At 53.3% G+C, this 17,937-nt stretch overlaps 4 protein-coding genes across 4 annotated transcripts; 2 read left to right on the plus strand and 2 right to left on the minus strand.

The window, feature by feature from the left end:
• Window positions 1-1,897: 1,897 nt before the first annotated feature.
• On the minus strand, window positions 1,898-3,993 carry DCS_03767 (uncharacterized protein; the record flags this gene model as incomplete). The annotated part of the gene is made up of 4 exons (XM_040801080.1): window positions 1,898-2,465; window positions 2,566-3,213; window positions 3,304-3,503; window positions 3,568-3,993. 4 exons carry the CDS (start codon window positions 3,991-3,993, stop codon window positions 1,898-1,900), a joined length of 1,842 nt encoding a protein of 613 aa, XP_040656113.1.
• Window positions 3,994-3,998: 5 nt separating this feature from the next.
• On the plus strand, window positions 3,999-4,289 carry DCS_03768 (uncharacterized protein; the record flags this gene model as incomplete). Its single annotated transcript, XM_040801081.1, has 1 exon — window positions 3,999-4,289. The coding sequence occupies one exon, from the start codon at window positions 3,999-4,001 to the stop codon at window positions 4,287-4,289; it is 291 nt and encodes a 96-aa protein (XP_040656114.1).
• A 706-nt stretch (window positions 4,290-4,995) lies between these two features.
• DCS_03769 (peroxisomal biogenesis factor 2) lies at window positions 4,996-6,336 on the minus strand (the record flags this gene model as incomplete). The annotated part of the gene is made up of 1 exon (XM_040801082.1): window positions 4,996-6,336. The coding sequence occupies one exon, from the start codon at window positions 6,334-6,336 to the stop codon at window positions 4,996-4,998; it is 1,341 nt and encodes a 446-aa protein (XP_040656115.1).
• A 10,219-nt stretch (window positions 6,337-16,555) lies between these two features.
• Window positions 16,556-17,275, plus strand: DCS_03770 (uncharacterized protein; the record flags this gene model as incomplete). The annotated part of the gene is made up of 1 exon (XM_040801083.1): window positions 16,556-17,275. One exon carries the CDS (start codon window positions 16,556-16,558, stop codon window positions 17,273-17,275), a length of 720 nt encoding a protein of 239 aa, XP_040656116.1.
• Between the last annotated feature and the right edge of the window lie 662 nt (window positions 17,276-17,937).

Here is a 17,937-nt window from a genome sequence, read left to right on the forward strand (position 1 = left end):
CTCTTTGGATTCTCGTTGAAGCTCCAGTAATTCTTTGAAAGAGACATTGAAGTGTTGTGACGAAATTTCTCGATCGGATATACTTATATATTCACAGCGTGGGCGCGTTCGAGTCTTTCTTCCTTCCACCTGGTGGATGAAAGGGTCGACTCGGTGCGGGATCGACTGGCAGGCATCATGGAAGAAAGGCTTGGCTTCTGAGGCAATGAACCAGCGTACCTTGTTCGTAATGCTGCTCTGAGGCGCCTCGTAGCCTGTCGGAAATCTCGTATTCCTACAACCATCACATACTTCCTCCCAGTGCACTCGCCGGTACGAGCCAGTAGCCGAAGGACGATGGTGAGGTGCATGCGCGTTTCGAGCACCAACAGGAAAAATAGTCACTTGCCATAGCGGCATGAACAAGAATAATGTGCCAGAGACAAGTAAAATAGAGGGCATGGGCGATTGAATATTTGCATGCCTTGCCTGCTTACGTATCCTTCGGTTCCATTCGTGAAGATATTGCAGCCTTATTTGATCGATGCGAGAAATGCCAGCTCTCGTACGGATGGATAGGAGGATGCCTACCACCAGCCCGCAACTACGAAGTCGTTGTCTGTTTCGTTCGCACTGATGGCTTCGTGCAATGCACTAGGAGGTAATGATCAAGAAGCGTAGGTCTGGCATGCATGCGCTGGCGGGCTGAGCCTCTTGCGAGCCATCACGGCGTACTTGCTATCTTTGTACCTAGCATGTACAGTATACCTACCCAGTTGCTTGTACTCGGTGCCAGGTAGGCCATTGGTCTTCGTGCTCGTATGTACTATGTACTTGCGCGAGAACACAACAGTCGATCTCTGCGAATCAATCATTCAGGAAGGAAGCAATGCCATATCTCTTGCTGCGTGCTCACCCATCACGGGTCGGTCCTGCCGACAAGCCACACACATCTGAAGATGGCAAAGTCGGGGGAAGGAGAGGACAGGGCCGATGTTGGTTTTCGCCACCTTGTATCACTGGTATGCCAACTAGCAGGACGTACAATCTCAACTCGACGCTCGTATGGTGCGCTTTATCAGTATTCGTATGCCAGTATCGTGCTGTGACACCGCAATTGCACCCTTCTGCTGCCCGGTGACTGGCATTCTCTTGCGAAACATGATATGACGTACTTGCACCTTTCATCTGCATGTACACCAAAATGCATACCTGCCAGCGCCCCCCCGCCCCCCTCCCTCTCCTCGTCTCATGTCTTGCCGTCCCTATCTGGATCAGGGTCCGAATCAAGGGTTGACTTGGCGGGCCTATTTATACCTACTTGGCACGAATGCAACATTGGGTCGTCAGGTTCCAGTCAGTCCAATCACTCTCGAGGATGTTGCACATGTCGTAACCGTTCATCCCCGCGCGCCCCAAGGTTGTTGGCAATCCATGCATTTGAATATCTATATATCTGCATAGCACATAGTAGATGGGCCTCGGTGACTGGGCATGTCACTGTGCATGCCCCAGGCCGTAGGTGTAAGTTGGGGGGGGGGGGGTGACGGGAGTGGCTAGCACCGCCAACGACACAACCAGCAACAGCATGTGCGCCGATCCGCATTCCGGTGACCACGCGGATGGATGGGTCCGTCGTGGCCTCGACATCCAGTACGCCAACACTGACCAGCCTGGCACTCGGCAGCCACCAACGTCAAGGAGACGAAGACCATCCTGAACATAAACTATTTGAAACCTTTCGAACGCTCTAAAGACGAACAGGGGTATCTATGGCCGACGCGCAGTTCTACGCTGTTCGCAAAACAAGGCCGTCTCTATGCGGAACGAAGGAGCAACATCGGAAAACTCGACGCACGCAAAGGCTTCCTCCTCGAGACGGCCGACCGAAGCCGGGCGGGCGGTGACCGACCGGTCATCACTCGTGAAACTGAAGCCGAATGATGGAAAAGAGCATGTTCTGCAGCACATGGAGCATCACCGTCACGCACGTCGGCAGAAGCTCCGGCCACACGGCCATGTCGAGCTTGCCCTCGAGCCCGACGTCGACGGCAAAGCAGTACCGGATGAGCCCCCGGACGGCGAGGCTGGCCACCAGCTCGCACGCCCACGTCACCGACGAGGCGCCGAGCGTCAGCCGGAAGTCGTACGGCTCCCCGGCATCGTCAAAGGCAAAGTAGGGGTACACGTCCTTGTTGGCGCCGTAGTGCAGCACGAGTATGCTGCCGAGGAACGTCGCCATGGACGCGTTCTCGGCGAGGAAGCGGATGAAGACGTTCCGCGTCTGCAGCTTCTGGTACGACTCGTAGCTTTGCGTGTTCAGGCCCAGGATGGTGATTACCTTGTGGAAGAGGCGCGTCATCATGAGGGGCGTGAGTATCACGAGGCTCGTCGACGACAGGACCTGAAGGATGACGAACTGGGAGGGCGACCGAAGGCGGGCGTACAGAGCACGGACGTACGTCTGGTAGGTCAACATGAAGTAGCTGCGCGAGGAAAGCATCAGCCAAGGCATTCTTCGTTCCCCCGTCACCCCGCAGGACGATGGATTAACGGCAGAGGCGAGTCGAGGGAGGGCAGGCTTACAGCTTGAAGACCCAGCTCAGCGGGTAGCTCCCGACTCGCTCGCCCTCGCGGATGCCCAGGACCCAGCCCGTCAGGGCATCGAGCAGATGGACCGTCACGACCCACCCGTACACGTACACCACCGTTTCCAGGTTGTTGTGCGGCAGCGTGCGCAGGTATATCTCGGCGTAGGCCTCCCCGATGACGTAGGCCATGAGGCCGACGAAGAGGGCAACGCAAAACCACAGGAAGCGGACGAAGCTCGCGGGAAGCCAGGTGCGCTGCAGGGATACGCCCTGCGATCGCCGACCGGCCGCGTCGGCGTGCAGCAGCAGCAGCCGGGACTCCGGGCCGCCGAAGGAGGCTTGCCGTCGCCGACGGTCTCGGCTCGGGAGAGCGTCCGACTCGCCCGTCCACCACGAGGTCGTGAAGATGCGCTGCGTCTCGGACAGCGAGTGGCGCAAGCCCACGTGTCGCTTGTTGGTCATGAGGATGACGAAGGCGATGGCGACGGGCAAGGCCATGATGATGAAGGTCCACGAGATCCACGCCGTGTTGTGGACCGTGAGCTCGCGCGTGTCGGCGGTAAAGTAGACGGGGATCGGCACGGCGAGGGACACGACGGCAATGAGAGAGACGGTGAGGGGGAATCCCAGGGACGGCGGCCACCTGTTGGACGAAAGCACCGAGGCGGGGAAAGGGTCAGGCCATGTCATGGGACGCTCGTGGGGGCAGACCTGATGCTTCTTGGCCACTCACCAGTTCAAGCTGTAGAGGTTGAAGACCTTTGTGATCCAAACCAGAGCCGTCAGGTTGTAGAAGCCGTAGTAGACGAAGAGGAAGAACCAAAAGTTGACCTGAACCCGGGCCGCTCCGTGGCCGGGCGTCTTGTGATCGTCCAGATCGTCATCGTCCGGCAGCACATACTGCGGGAAAGGAACGGCACACCAAGCGACAGCCTGGACCGCGGTTAGCCTCGTTGGGAAGACGGCCGCGGGTGAGTGCGAGCGGCGGCAGGCATACCAGGATCGCAGGCAAGAAAACCAAGAGGCCGTATCGACTCCACCACCGGTCAACTACCCTCTTGACGGCCGTCTGCTTCGGGTGGACCCAGAGGTCCAGCGCCCACCGCCGCCACAGCCGGCGGCAGAGCGATCTCCCCTCGAAGGCTTCGCCGCCGTCGCCGCCGGCTCCGTCGTCGTCCTCATCGTTCGCCTCGGCCTCGAGCTCGGCGGCCAGCAGCGCGCCGTATCCGACGTGTACGCTTCCGCGGCCGGGCCCGAGTTGGTCGGCCAGCAAGCCCAGCTGACTGTGACGGCGATGCTTGTCGAGCCCCAGGCCCAAGCCCGGGCGAGGAGGGACGGCACGGTAGCGGCCGAGCAGAGGCGACGTGTCGGTTGGGCGCGTGCGCGACTCTGTGCCTTGGGTGAACTGGAAGAAACTCGACATTGGCAATGGGACGTCGGGACGACCGGTCGTCGTCGGTCGGTCGGGGCAGCAGGGCACGTTGCTTTGCCGGTTCGAAGGCTACCGGGCGAGGAGGCTATGAGGCTACATTCGACGAAATCTCGCCGTCTGCGCACCAAGAGCCAGTTTGTCGTGTTGCCTTGGCCGAGGACGCCGGTCCCATTTCCACCGAGGATGATGACGGTGCAGGGGGAATGGAAAGCCTGCATCCAGCGAGCTTCCCTCCCCCCTGGATTGGGGGTTGGCACTCGGAAGGTGCAGGCTGGCAGATGACCTAACGCGGACCCCTTGCGGTCGGGCGGTGAGCGGTGCACCAGATCCACTTAATATCACCTACGCATGAATAACAATAACAAGCTGAGCTACTCGGACTCCCAACTACTCGTACGCTCATGATCCCCCATGCACAGCAATTTTTTTAAGATAACTGATGTGCCAATTACTTACTACTACTAGATGTACGGAGTAGTAAAGTCCGTTCCGGGGGACGGATTCAGCGCGCTGATCAGTATGACAAACAATTCAAACCCCTATCACAGCCGGCGTCAGCTTTGGTAGACTGCGTCACCAATCGAGCAAACGCACGATACGCAGTCCTGCTTCGACGCACGAGCACACGGCCAAGCACTGCACGTGTATGCGTGTAGCAAGGCAAGTAATATTTGCATGTTACCGACGGGCCTGTTCGCACACACCTATTGCGCGCGAGAGCAGAGAAATGGAGCCTCCACCACCGGCAGGAACCCAGGGATACGACATCGACGGACGGCCGCTCCCGTAGCTAATCATGCAATGGACCCAATGATGTGCATGTGTACATCGTCTGACGATGTACGCTTTCAAGATGCCGAATAATGAGCAAGTACAGTGTCGACCAGCCATGGCTACTCAATCCGCAATCAGCGGTATTGCGAGACGGTCGAATGCGCCTTGTAAATTCATCTCGTCGTCGCATGACGGGCCGAATGCCATCCGGTCGGCCCCTCAGTGGGCGGCGGCGGCGCTGCTCGCTCGCGCCTCGTCGGCCGTCTCGTCCTCCAACAGGCCGCCGGCGACGTCGTCGGAAAAGGCAACCATCTTGACGGAGCTCGTCCTGCGTGCCGCCGTCGTCTCCAACACGTCTCCGTTCCACGGTTTGCACTCCTTGACGTGTTGGCCACAGCGCAAGCACGTCCAGCCTTCACCCTCCTCTCTTTCCAGCCTCGTTGCGAGACAGACGAAGCAGTAGACGCAGCCGCAGGGGATCGTCTCGTAGGGGTTCGTGACGTCCGTCTGGGCCGAGCCGACGACGCCGCTCGACGCCGCCGCCGCCGCCATGACCTCCATCTCGGTTGCGGCGGCGTCGTTCTGGTCCTGATAGCAGATGGCGCAGGTTCTTTCCGGAAGGAATCCGTACTCGCCACCGGCGCCGCTGCCGTCGCCGTCGGGCGCCGTGTTCGTGTTGATCATCTCCTTCGTCTTCCGCCACGTCCGGCTCAGCCAGCGGCGCCACCGGTTGATGCCGATGAGCGGTAGGACGAAGAGGAGAAACTCGGTCAGGGCGTGCCAGACGAGCTGTCGGTTCAGGTACTCAAAGGACACCTCCCGGCTGACCTGGCTCGTCGGGGGCGCGAGCCGCATGCGGAGTATCCGGTCGAGCAAGGTCCGGTATCGGCCCTGGAGGAGGAAGACGAGGAAGGAGACGAAGGCGGCGGTCGAGTGGAGGGTCGACAGCCTCGACGTCAACCGCGAGAGGAGCCGGACCCTCGGGCTCGGCTGGCCGAGGTGGTGCTGGCCGTCGACCTGGTCGAGGAGCCAGTCCTCCCACCGGGTCCAAGCGTACTTTCCGAAGACGGTGACGAGGCCGTAGAGCGACTTTTGCACCTTGGACGGTGCCGCGAGCACGGGCCCGTCCCTCCGAGCATCCGTGTACTTTAGGTTCTGCAGGGCCGCGCCGTAGGTCGCATTGTGGTCCCAGATGGTGAGCTTGAAGATGACGGCACGCAGCGCCAGGACGATCTCGGACGACCAGTCGTCCGAGAGGTGGCCGTCGGCAAAGTACTTGAAGGCATCGCCGACCTGAGCCTTGAGCAGGTCGACAAGCTCCTCGTCGAGCAGCTCGGCGTCGACCTGGGAGACGCGAAAGGCCGGGCGGGTGCCTTGGCGGGAGGAGACGGCCTCCCAGCCGTAGGCGAGCCTGCTGAGGGGGAAGGGTAAGCGCCGAAGCTGGGCGCCGGCGGCCGAGGCGGAGCGTTGAGCGGCGACGCGAGCGGCTTCCTGGGTCTCGCGGGACTGACGACGGGCAACGACGCGTTGCTGCGCAAGGATGAAGCTGGAGTCGGTCATTTATTTCTTCCTTTACTGTGCGACCGCTTCATCGAGGCTCGGATCGTGGAAGCAAGGGTCGGGTGGGATCTCGTCGGCCTTGAGCCGAGACGAGATTGAGTGAATGACGAATATATCGATGGATTGTGCCGTTGTCTGGTTAAACAGCATGCTGGCAATATCAATCAGCGACGCCCATCACGAGCTTGAGCCGAGGCTTCTGCCGCTAGTACAACAAGGAGACGACTATCTACCATTCAAGTACCGAGTACTCTGTACGGCACTGTAATCACTACCTACAAGTAGGTACATGTGTGTACGGAGTACTTACTTGGAGTTGTCCTTGAATTATGTACATGTAATACTCCGTACATACTCCGTACTCCGTACTGTTAGTAAGCAACTTCCTTACCTTACCATCCGTACCACTGTACTTAAGTACTTAGTACTTGGTGTTCTCGGTATCACGGTGTCCAGTACCGTAGCTGGCTCGGGGCGTCAGATATTCCGGTCTGCGACTTCACACCACACATCACACCATGCCAACTTTATCTGTTGCACCCTGCCGGTGAGAGGTTGCCTTGAAGTCATCACGTCTGATTTGAGCGGTGGCTCGAGAAGATGGGCGAATGGTGGAAGGCATAACCGTGTAATAAATGTCTCGTCAAAAATACTGCGAAGCAGTACTATCTTGTCGTTCACAACCGCAGCAGAATATCCCCTCTGCGAATCGTCGACATCTACTTATACTCGCGTGCCCAAGATGCCCGCGAACTCACTTATCTGGGCTGTCGAATTTGCTACACCGCGTGTACATGTCATGCTTCGAGTGGCTGCTCACCTCGTACGTGCATTGTACTGTACTCGTAGGTTTTCTCAAGTACTAAGACGCCTCCGCAGACGGCTGACTTTGCCGGAATGCCGCACTCCTCTGTCCCGTGCAAGTACTTACTTTGGTGCACACAGGCAAATGTCGGCCATTCATTCAGTCACTCTATGCATACATGCAAGAAAGGAGGAGTCTAAAAGTAATACAACCAAGTATTTCGGACGTGAATACGAAGTAACAACACAAGTAAATTGGACAGTCTCCGCGGGCGCTGCACGTCAAGCAAGTACATGCAAGTACGGAGTACTCCGTACGGAGCACGCGATTATGGAATGATGCGGAGTACTCCGTACTTGCGCATACACGTGGATGTAACGACGCAGAGAAAGACCCCATCCGAGTTGGATTTTTTTCCCGCACGGGAGGATATTTGTTCATCAATCAGCCCAGCTCCAGGAGCGTTATCGTTGAGGAAAGCCCCCAAAAAACATTGCTTCATCCGAGCGGCTCAACGCTTCCTTCTTCCGGAGCAATAACTACTTGTAGTCTACTTGTACACATTCACCTATGTACAATGATATATTTAAGTGTACGTAAAACCGGACGCTTTAGGTTTGAAGAGAATCATGGACGCGAACTTGCCGCCAAACAAACGCGGTTACACGAGCGCAATTACGAGGACATCCGCTTTCACTTACGTATAGAGAAGTGCTGACTATTACGGACTGTGCTCACTTTTACCCCAATAGGAGTAGGGGTATGCACTCTACTGTATCTCCGTGGCAGCATGCGAATGAATCAGGCCGGGCCAGGGCCAAGGTGGTGGCACTTGAGGGGAGGATGGGCCCACCAGCTGCGAGTGATAGCACAGTAGTATTACTACTGCACATGTATGGAGTACAGCGCAGGCACGTCGCATACTTAAGTACAGTATATTAACATGTAAGTACTTACGGAGTACATGCCAGTAATACTTACTTACTTGCACAAGTCCGCAAACGAGAATTAATGTTAAATATTACGGAGCACTTGTACTGTGTACATGAAGTACATGTAAGTAATACTTGAACACAGACAACTAGGTGTACATGTACTCCGTGCTATACTTATATGTGCTTGCTAAAAGTAAGTACTTACTGAAGTATTTGTTGCTTGCACTAAGTGCAGTAGGTGTACTCCGTAGTGTACTTCGTTCCTTGGTTATGAAGTGGACAAGCGCTCTTGTATTACTCGTATTATCCAAGAACACCTCCTGTACTTAGACACCTGCTGTACGAATTATTTGCGTATAGGTACATGCACGGAGTACTACTGGTACGTACGTACGATGGAGGTTCATAGTACGAGCGCTGGTATTCTTGGAAACAGACATCACACAAGCATCTGTGAATCACGGCAGTACGTACTGCTCGTATTCGTACCTGCGCATTCATCGTGCATCGTATGCAGGGCGACAAACTTCGGGGGGATGCAGAAGCCGAAAGATTCTGATCGATGAGAAGGATTACAATGCTTGAGATATAGGGCGGCGTAGATCGAGGCGATGGCTTTAATTCGCTGGAGGTCCGGCTGACCGGGAGCAAGCAGGGACGCTAGACCTCCGGCGAGAAGCAAAGGCTGACAAGAACCCTTCTGTGTGATTCCGTTTCCACTGTGTTGCTGCACAAGTACTTACAACTAAGTACATGCACTTGCGGTACTGTATTGCCTGCTCAGCGCAACAGGGAGGTGTGCTAGGCCCCAAGGCCTGCTCGTGTAAGGAGCACAGTAATACAGTGCAGGTAACCACTGACCTGGGTAATATGTAGGCTACGCTAATGGATGCCACTGCTGGCACGGCGGGAGTGTTTTGGTCAGCACGGCAGCGCCGGGCTTGCGGAGCGAGAAAACGACGGTCAGAGGCACTGGCGTGGTGGTGGTACTTGGAACAATGGGGCGATTCCGGGCAGGTTAGCCGGTCTCCTTCTGTAAAATGAGGTAGATCCACAAGGTCGAGGTTTCGCTTTCGCCGAGTCAGGATGCTGCCGCGGCGTCGGGCTGGCAGCTCATGGATGGATGGCAGCAGCCGAAGCGGATGCCCTGGTACTATTGACGCCGGCGATTGGTTCGCGCGGCCTGCTGGAGGGATTACTTGCACTAGGGCGTGAATCAGCAAGGACGCAAAGTCATGTAATATACCTACATGTGCGAGTAGGTCCTTGGGATATTAGGACTCTACTTACTTGCAAGCACGGCGCCTTTGGTACTTATGGTCTAGACTCGAGCCACAGCTCGACTTGGCCATCCTTTACCCGGGATGCAACAACTTGGTGATTTGGTGCTGATGTTCTCAAGTACTCCGTAGACGGTTCGGCATTGCTGGTTGGTCAGCCCTTCCACATTCAGCCTTTTCTGCGCCAGGATGCACCGTGCACAATTAGTGCATTCCTGTTCGGCAAGTTCAGGTACGGAGTCCCCCCGTACCTGCCTCAGAATAATGTGCCGAACAGGAAATCGTTAATAATAGTACCTGAGTGCGGAGTATTTGACAGACCTGCAAATGAGTGCATGTAAGTACATGTACTCCGTACTTATGTACTTGTAGTGACGTGCGCAGGGCCCGATACGGTACCACAGCAATGAATACGGAGTACTCCGTAGAATGAATAGGGTTGTACTTACGGTACTTGCACGTGTACTGAATACAGGTGCAAGTACATGTACATGTCGCCTGCAGGTTCGACGTACTTACTCCGCCCAGTCCACAGGCCGCGGTGATCCATAATGACAGATGCACGTTGCAATACAACCAATCCGCGCCGATGCACTCGTGCTCAACTCGTACTCTTCCAGAGTCCTCGTACTCGTATGCGCCCAGAGAATTCCAGCTCTTTCTCCGTGAAAAATGCTCGTATGATTCATATACCGACAACAGTACAGTGATGCCGTGCTCGTACGCGACAAGCGGACAGAGCTGCACAAAAATGTGTACGTGGCAGAACTAAGGAATTACACTGGACCGAAGCGTACTATGTACATGTACACCGACGAGGACGCCTTCCGGTGCCTGAGGCATTTGTAGCCGGCCTCCTTCCTCCGTCTGAAGTACTGTAATTAAGTACAAGCAAATACTTGTAAGTACTACACTTCGGAGTACGGAGTACTTGTGCTATAGTTAGTTGTGGTATAGGGTAGGCATGGTGTATGACTATTCCAAATGCTGTACTCCGTACAGTAAGTGTAGGTTTACAGTATTACGGAGTACTTAAGTACATGAAAGTATTTTCATACTATTGTAGGTATTGGAAGACATTGATACTTCGAATAATACTGTACTGTATTGTAGAGAGAGGTAGCAACCCAAAGCGGCCGCCTTTCCATTCGCCGAATCGCTACGAAGTACTGTATTAATACTTTGTACGGTACTCCGTACGTACTGTGCATGTACTTGTATGTGCCTGTATGTGCTGTACCAAGATTCGGGCCAGCCTTAAAGTCCGTGCATGTGCATGCAAAGATAATCAGCCCGTAATTTAGTGTACTGTACTTGTGCTGTACATTGAACTTGTACGGTAGCCAACCCGGTGGCTCCTCATTCGGCACTTTAACTAAAGTACTTTGTAAGTACATGTCCTCCGTACAGCACACCCAGGGCGTTCTTTTGGCAGATCCTTTCCTCCGAATCTCGGTGCAGGCACAAGTCAGTACACGTACGGATAGTACCAAGATGGCTGGGCCAGACATTGAATAGTTCGGTAGCCAACCCCATTGCCTCCTCTCCAATACTACCTGGACCCTGGAGTTGAGAACGATGGCTTTCGCAAGTTTGCTATCAACTAGTGCAGTCCTGAAAATCAAGCCTTCTAAGTACGACTTCTTCATCTCCTCGCACAAGATGTATGTACTGTATGTACGTATTTGTACTGTACAAGTACAGCATTGATATGCACGTCTGGTGAAGCATTGTAAGTACTTGTGCTACGGTATATATACAGTACTTACATACACCTACGTACTGTACAGCACACACAACGATACGCAACGCGCACAAAGTGATACTTGCACTCACTCCCGTCTGGAGAAAGCGGAGCCGGGGAGCCGGTCAATATCGCGGCATCTGGATGTGGGTTTGGTGTACTTGATGGCTGGAAATGAAAAAAAAAACAAAAAACCCCCGTCTACTATACGTTTGCGAGTAAGTATAAGTATGAGGGAGACGCAAGCGCTCGCAGAGTGTGCGTGAGAATGATCCTTGCTGTAAGTAGATTGTGGCACAAGACTACTTAGGTTGATGAGTAGTAATACTTGTTCGGTATGGAATCGTCTGCGCCGAATGGTGGGAAACTAGTTGTACATCTACATGTGCTATTACTGCACATGCAAGTGCAAGTACTTATTGTCAGTAGGTGGGAATCGGGAGTCGATCTAATTAATGTACATGCACAAGTTGAGCACTCGTTTTCGTCCATGCACTTACTTACCAAGTATTACTGTACTGTACACATGCAAGTGCAGTAATACTTACTTGAACTCCATCTCGCCACTCACTGCAAGTATTACTAGTACTTACATGTGCATGTAAGTAATAACACTGGTAGGAGTAACTTTGACAAACTTGGCAATACCTCCAGTCGGGTGCTACCTAATGTGTGCTCCGTACTGCTCCGTACATTGAAGTACCAAGTACAAGTACATGGACCCCTGCTGCGGCTTCCGGATTCGTTGTGAATGAAACTATTACGTACAGAGCACATTATCTCCGATGGAGAATTCAATACGGGCTGCTCCGTACTCCGTCCGTATTGCCCATGTTACCAGCCTACCGTCACCCCTAGCCTCCAACACACCTGGTACCTGCAGTGTGCGAGTACGAGTAAGTTCCGAACTCTGTACGGAGTACGGAGTACGGAGTACTAGGGACCCATATTCAAGCTGGTGCTTGTACTTACATGTACCCGTAGGGATCAGTGGCACCAGTGCACAGGCCAGTTAGTTACTGTACGGAGTACTTCAGCACTTGTATTGTATACATGTACTGTACATGTACAACTAGGTACTTATGCTTAGTACGAGCCCATGTGGGCATGCTTGTAATTTCATGTTAGTGCTCCGTACTTGAGTAAGTGCAATACTTACATGTACACACCACACCGATGATCGGAGTACTTGCATGCAAATTGCAGTCCTTCACGTAAGTATAATTGGTTACCATACTGTACTCCGCCGTCGTCCTGGTGAATGGGCCCAAAACGACATCGTGTGCAGATAACAAACATTTGGCCGATGTTATTATGGCCAAGAACATGCTGGCTCGTGGTCAAGCCCCATAACCGTACCCGTACAGGGATGATCGAAGACTGCTACAGTACGGAGTACCGTACGGTACAGTGCACGTACGCAGCATCCATACAGTGCATTCCCTGTCCCCGCACTGCTCAAACAATCTTGTGCTTGTACAGTATAGTCATTGTGTGCAAAATGCGGCATGTAAGTACGTTGTACTTATGACTGCCATTGACCAGTCAGATTTATGGGGACACGTGCAGCGCGTTGCAGCCGGAGAGGTCGGATTGTAATACTCCGTACGGAGTACAGTGCGTGTAGTTGCAGGTGCTGTCTGTATTGGTTGAATTTCCGGTCAGGGCTCGCCCGGGAGGGCGGTACATGTGCTTAAGTAAGTACTTGTAGTCGCAGAAGTTGCCTACCCTGTTTAGAAGTACTAGGTAATAGTACTACTAGCACATCGATGTGTAGCAGTCTGTCCCGCCGTATTCCTCTGTAAGCACTCATTCCTCCTGTTACCTCGTCTCCAACCCTCCATCGGGCGTGCTAATAGCGTACAACACTGTACGGACCAAGTTCAAGTAAGGAGTCGCGTTACCACGGATACAGCGCACAATACTGTACAGCACACATTCATTCAAACTGTGCCCAAGGTGTGAATGTGCCTGTGCACACAAGGGGATTCAAACTTTCCTATCTGCTCTACTCTCACGTCGGTAAGGAGGCTGGTTTTCGCATCAAAGCATCCAATTATGTCCAGCGAGAATGAGCCTGCAAGCGCCCAGCAGTACAGTGCTTGTACATGTATGTACGGAGCACCTACAAGTACAGAAAGTCGAACTTGGTGGACATGTACATGCATACTTACAGTTAGGTACTCGCAGGTGTTGAGGTCCTAGCCGCGGTGGATGTCGTGAAATTTATCCGTACAGCACCTCATTTATTTTTCGATGAATCATCCGCTATTTTCGGGAGAATTTCCCCTCCACGCGCGTACAACAAGTACAGTACACCTGTGTCACCAGTAATAATATCCCTGTACTGTAAGTAGGTGTAGGTACTTACAGTATGGAGTAATAAGTACATGTGGACGACACTTCCTTGCCTCTTTGGCACACGAACGTGCAAGTACAGTACTTTCTTGTACCCACATGTGAGTACTTGGTTGCCACAACAAGCCAACCCATGTACACGTACTTACTGAACTTACAGTACTGTATACTTACACGAAGGTGTACTGTACTTACAAGCAAGTAAGTACAGTATTAATTATTACTCTCGGGGAGAGCAATCAAGCGCCCCTCGCCAAGCCCCGCTATGAATGGAAACTTCGCGTCGCCCCGGGTAGCGAGTGCTGCAAATTACTCGTATAAGTTTGCTGTACGGTACATGTTACGGTGTACTTTATAAGATGTTTATTTGTTTCATTCGTGCAGGCACCGCAATTCGGTGTACTGTACGGAGTCCTGTCCTCCGTACTCCATAGGTTCTCAGTACTTACTGTACACTGCGAGGATGTGCAATACTTGCTTGTGGGCAGTAAGTAATAATACAAGTAATTAATTACATGTATCCGTACTTACATGTACCTGACTTGATGGGAACAGGGCATCAAATACTGAAGTGAAGTACGTACATTTTACTGTACACATTAGGTGTACGGAGTAAATGTACATGTACTGCGTATTTGGTGGCAAGTACACATTGGTTCACCTACTAGTAACACCGACAAGTACAGTAGGTACTGATGCGACGAAGCAATAACATTGGGTGGGTGGATGCCCGGATTTGCTGAAGGCAGTATTCGTCCGGAGATAAGGACGGCCTGCCATAGAAGCTGAATATTACCGTACGTAGCCAGGAATGAATGCTCCTAGGCAAGACTACTTGACCTTGCTGCGCGATACTTCGTATTTTCCGCGCAAAAGGTAAGCGTACCTACGTAGTACCTAGCAGGTGTTCTGTACTCTCTTATCATGTAATAATACCTGGTAAGCAACAAGTACTGTTGGCCATGTACAGTACTCCGTAAGTAAGTACGCTCGTATTAGTACTACAGTAGTAGCCTATAGGACGGGTACATGCAACGCTGCAAGTGCTTGTACAAGCACACCTACCAAAGTACCCCTCCACCGGTATTACTCTGTACCGATCAAGTCATAAATGTACTACTCAAGGTACTGCTGACAAGCAGATGGGGCACAGGTAAGGCCCAACTCTCTCGCTAGCACCTACAAGCACTGTAAATTACAAACAAAGTAGTAGTACAGAATCATGACTGAGCACTGCGCATTTATGGACGCAAGTAAGTACAAGGACTAAACACCCCATGAGTAAGAGAGACAAGTACGGGTATTACTCCGTACAGTACAGAGTACTTTTTGCTAGAAAGTACGTAGGCACGTACTGCGAACCTAGGTTAAGTACTGAAGTAGTTGTACGAGCACGTCGACCTACATGTACATGTACAGTACGTTCACCTTGTTTGTACTTGCGATGCAGGCCAGTCCTCGTATGTGCAAGAACTGTAAAAATTTCCGCGGTGCGCATTTTTCCTGGTGTCCAGAAGTAAGTAAAGTACATGTACACTTACTTGAACGGAGCAGCTGCAAGTACGAGCGAGCACTTGTACTATTGCTTCAGAGTACAGTACTTGCAAGTACTGTAGTCTGTACACGCGTCTGTCATTGAATACCCCCTGTAAAGGACCATCCACACATGTACATGTACTTACAGGCAGCAAGCTGCACTTGTGCAACTAAGTACATGACTGCACAACAACCCACCCGAGGACCCACATGAGCTGCCAGAGGCCCCCATCGAACGGAGTCTAATGAGGCGCGCAACAGCGAGCCAGCCAGTCAGCTGCTGAAGGATTCTTCCCCCCCGGGACCGCGGATTTGTCCTTCTATGTTCCCTGTCCGAAGCGGAAGCAATACCTGGGCAACATGGGTTAAAATCAGGGCTCCTGGCCTCGGTACCAAAGTAGGTCATCTTGTGAAAAATAGGACTTGCGAAAATACAGCACTCGGTTGGTTCCCTTTCCCAACGGCTCGTGCTGGCTGATTCCGTGGACTGGTTGTACAGTACGCTGTCCAATCGACCTGGATGGACCTGGCCCTCATGGATGGTGGTTTGTTTCTCGCAAGTACGTGCCTTGCCTTCATAACAAGCATGCTTCTCACTCCACCTTCAAGTAGGCATACATACCGAGATCGATCCCTTGTCCTGTACTCTGCGGGAAGTACACGAGAAAAGGACGAGTACAAGTGAGGACTGTACGGCGGTGGTAGGAATTGGCACAGCGCTTGCAGTGTACGGTACATGTACGCACCTACGGTACTTGTAGGTGAACTTGTGCGTTTATTTACTGTACAGTCAGTACTAAACTTACTTCTGTACTTGGGTGCACATGTAAGTACAGCAGCAACTGGGTATAAGCAAGTACTGGAACGTTCTGCTACTGGTTAAGTACTGTTAGTATCTAATAATCCAAGCTGCTGCTCGCTTGGTGCCTCCATAAGTACCTGTAGGGTTATGAGCACAAGTACAGTAAATAATTAACTGCAGGTGCACACTAAGCAAGTGCAGTTCTCCGAACTAGTACTGTACAGTAGTACTGTACAACAAACACCACTAATGCTCCGTATACCGAAGTATGAGTAAGTACAGTACTTACATGTGGCTGTACTTTGACTGCACAGCAACCAAGTAGGTGCAAGTACTGTACTTGCAAGTAAAATATCTGCCCTCGTACGAGTCGTCGTCCGTCGCCCTGCGGAGGAGGGGGCAGGGGGCCTCGTCGAGAATGGGTGGGCGGGTGGATGGCAACGGGGCCTGCGGAGCCTCGTGGTCCGTGGATGAAAAATAAATGGATGGATGGCTGGGCATGGATGGCCATGGATGGGGACGGATGGACCGATGAGTGGGCAAAGACGGCTACGCACCCGAGCTGAGCTGGGCAGGCTCTGGGGATATAAAGAAGGCGAGTTCCTCTCCTCGCCACTCCGGCTCTCCTTCGAAAGAATTCTCTTCCCCCATCCATCTCTACCTTTGTTGGCAGTCGTTCGTTTCATCCTCGCCTCCAAAGATCAAAAAGCAGTTTTCGTCTGTCCTTATCACTTTACGTCACTCGTTATCACCGACATAATGAAGACTTCTCAGATTCTCGGTGTCGTCGCCGCCGCCACCAGCGTTTCCGCCTGGAGCTGGCCTTGGGAGTCGTCCGAAGAAGAACCCGTTGTTTCCATGTACTTTGGCTCCTCCGTTGAGATTCCTACCGATCATGTAATGACGAACGGCGTCTACCCCAGCCCCAGCAGCTCCAGCTTCAGCGGCATCTCTAGCGCCACCCAGACCTTCGGCCATACCACCGCGACCGGCTCGGTCACGCCCAAGCCCACTGTCATGACCTCGGCGAACAGCACCTCGATGTTGACCAGCACCGTCCTGCGCACCATCACCGACTGCCCGCCTACCGTGACGGACTGCCCTCACCGCATCGTCACGGAGGTGGTCACCGTCTGCGAGACTCCCAAGCCCAAGGCCACACAGGTGCCGTCGCAGCCCAAGAAGGACAAGAATGTTTATTTGACTAAGACTCAAACCGTTGTCAAGTGCTCCGAAGGCGTCAACTGCGTCAAGCCGACTCCTCACGTCGCCGTTCCCAAGAACGCTACCACCCCGTTCAAGAACCGCATCGAGTGCGGCCACGGCGGCCCCGACTGCGTTGTGCCCCCTCGCCCCACCGGCACGGGCGCTCACTTCCCCGGCAAGCCTGTCGAGCCCCCCGTCGTCGCCGGCTCTGCTCGCCTCGTCGGCAGCCTTGGCCTGGTCGCTGCCGCCGCCGTCGCTGTCGCCATGCTGTAAGCGACGCAGCCCTTTTTTTTTCTTCGCATTATTTGATGGGTCCGTTTCTCTGGAAAGCCGGGTTTATCAGCCGCAGATAGTGCAATAAATTGGGGTTTATATTGTGAACCGTTCTCCGTGTCGCGCAGCCTGCGTTGCAGCGTGTCTGACAAGCAGCGCATCATCGCGGCTTGCATCGTGTGAAGATGCCTATTCTGTCTCGTCGCTGACGCGGAGTGGCATGTCAGTCTGCAACTTTGGTCCAGCTTAACCTTGGGACCGGCCTCGGATGATGCTCGCGGCGGTATCTGTCGTGATACTTGCAGTAAGTTGGCTTTCGGTGGATTCGAGTCCGCGGCACGGCAAGGCATTCTGTCGAAGATAGCCTTTGTGCATGCACCTGTCGTTTCTCTTTCCGACCTCGGTACCTGCGACGCATCAACTTTGTAGGCCAATTCGTGTCGTGATCTACATGCATGTCCACCCCGTTGCATGGTGGTCGGATGATGGCGAGAAGAATGCGTGGGGAGGCAAGAGGTGTGTGTGCTCGCGTAATGAAGACAACGGAGGCTGTGGTGAAAGGCCCCCCATCTCGGTTTCCGCAGGGCCAAGAACATTGAACAGGCTTGGCCAAGGTTCAGCGACAATGCCAACCACAGCAACTGCGCGTCTTGGGTTTCCCC

Source organism: Drechmeria coniospora, chromosome 02 (genome assembly GCF_001625195.1).
Source record: "Drechmeria coniospora strain ARSEF 6962 chromosome 02, whole genome shotgun sequence".
Classification (NCBI taxonomy): Eukaryota; Fungi; Ascomycota; class Sordariomycetes; order Hypocreales; family Ophiocordycipitaceae; genus Drechmeria; species Drechmeria coniospora.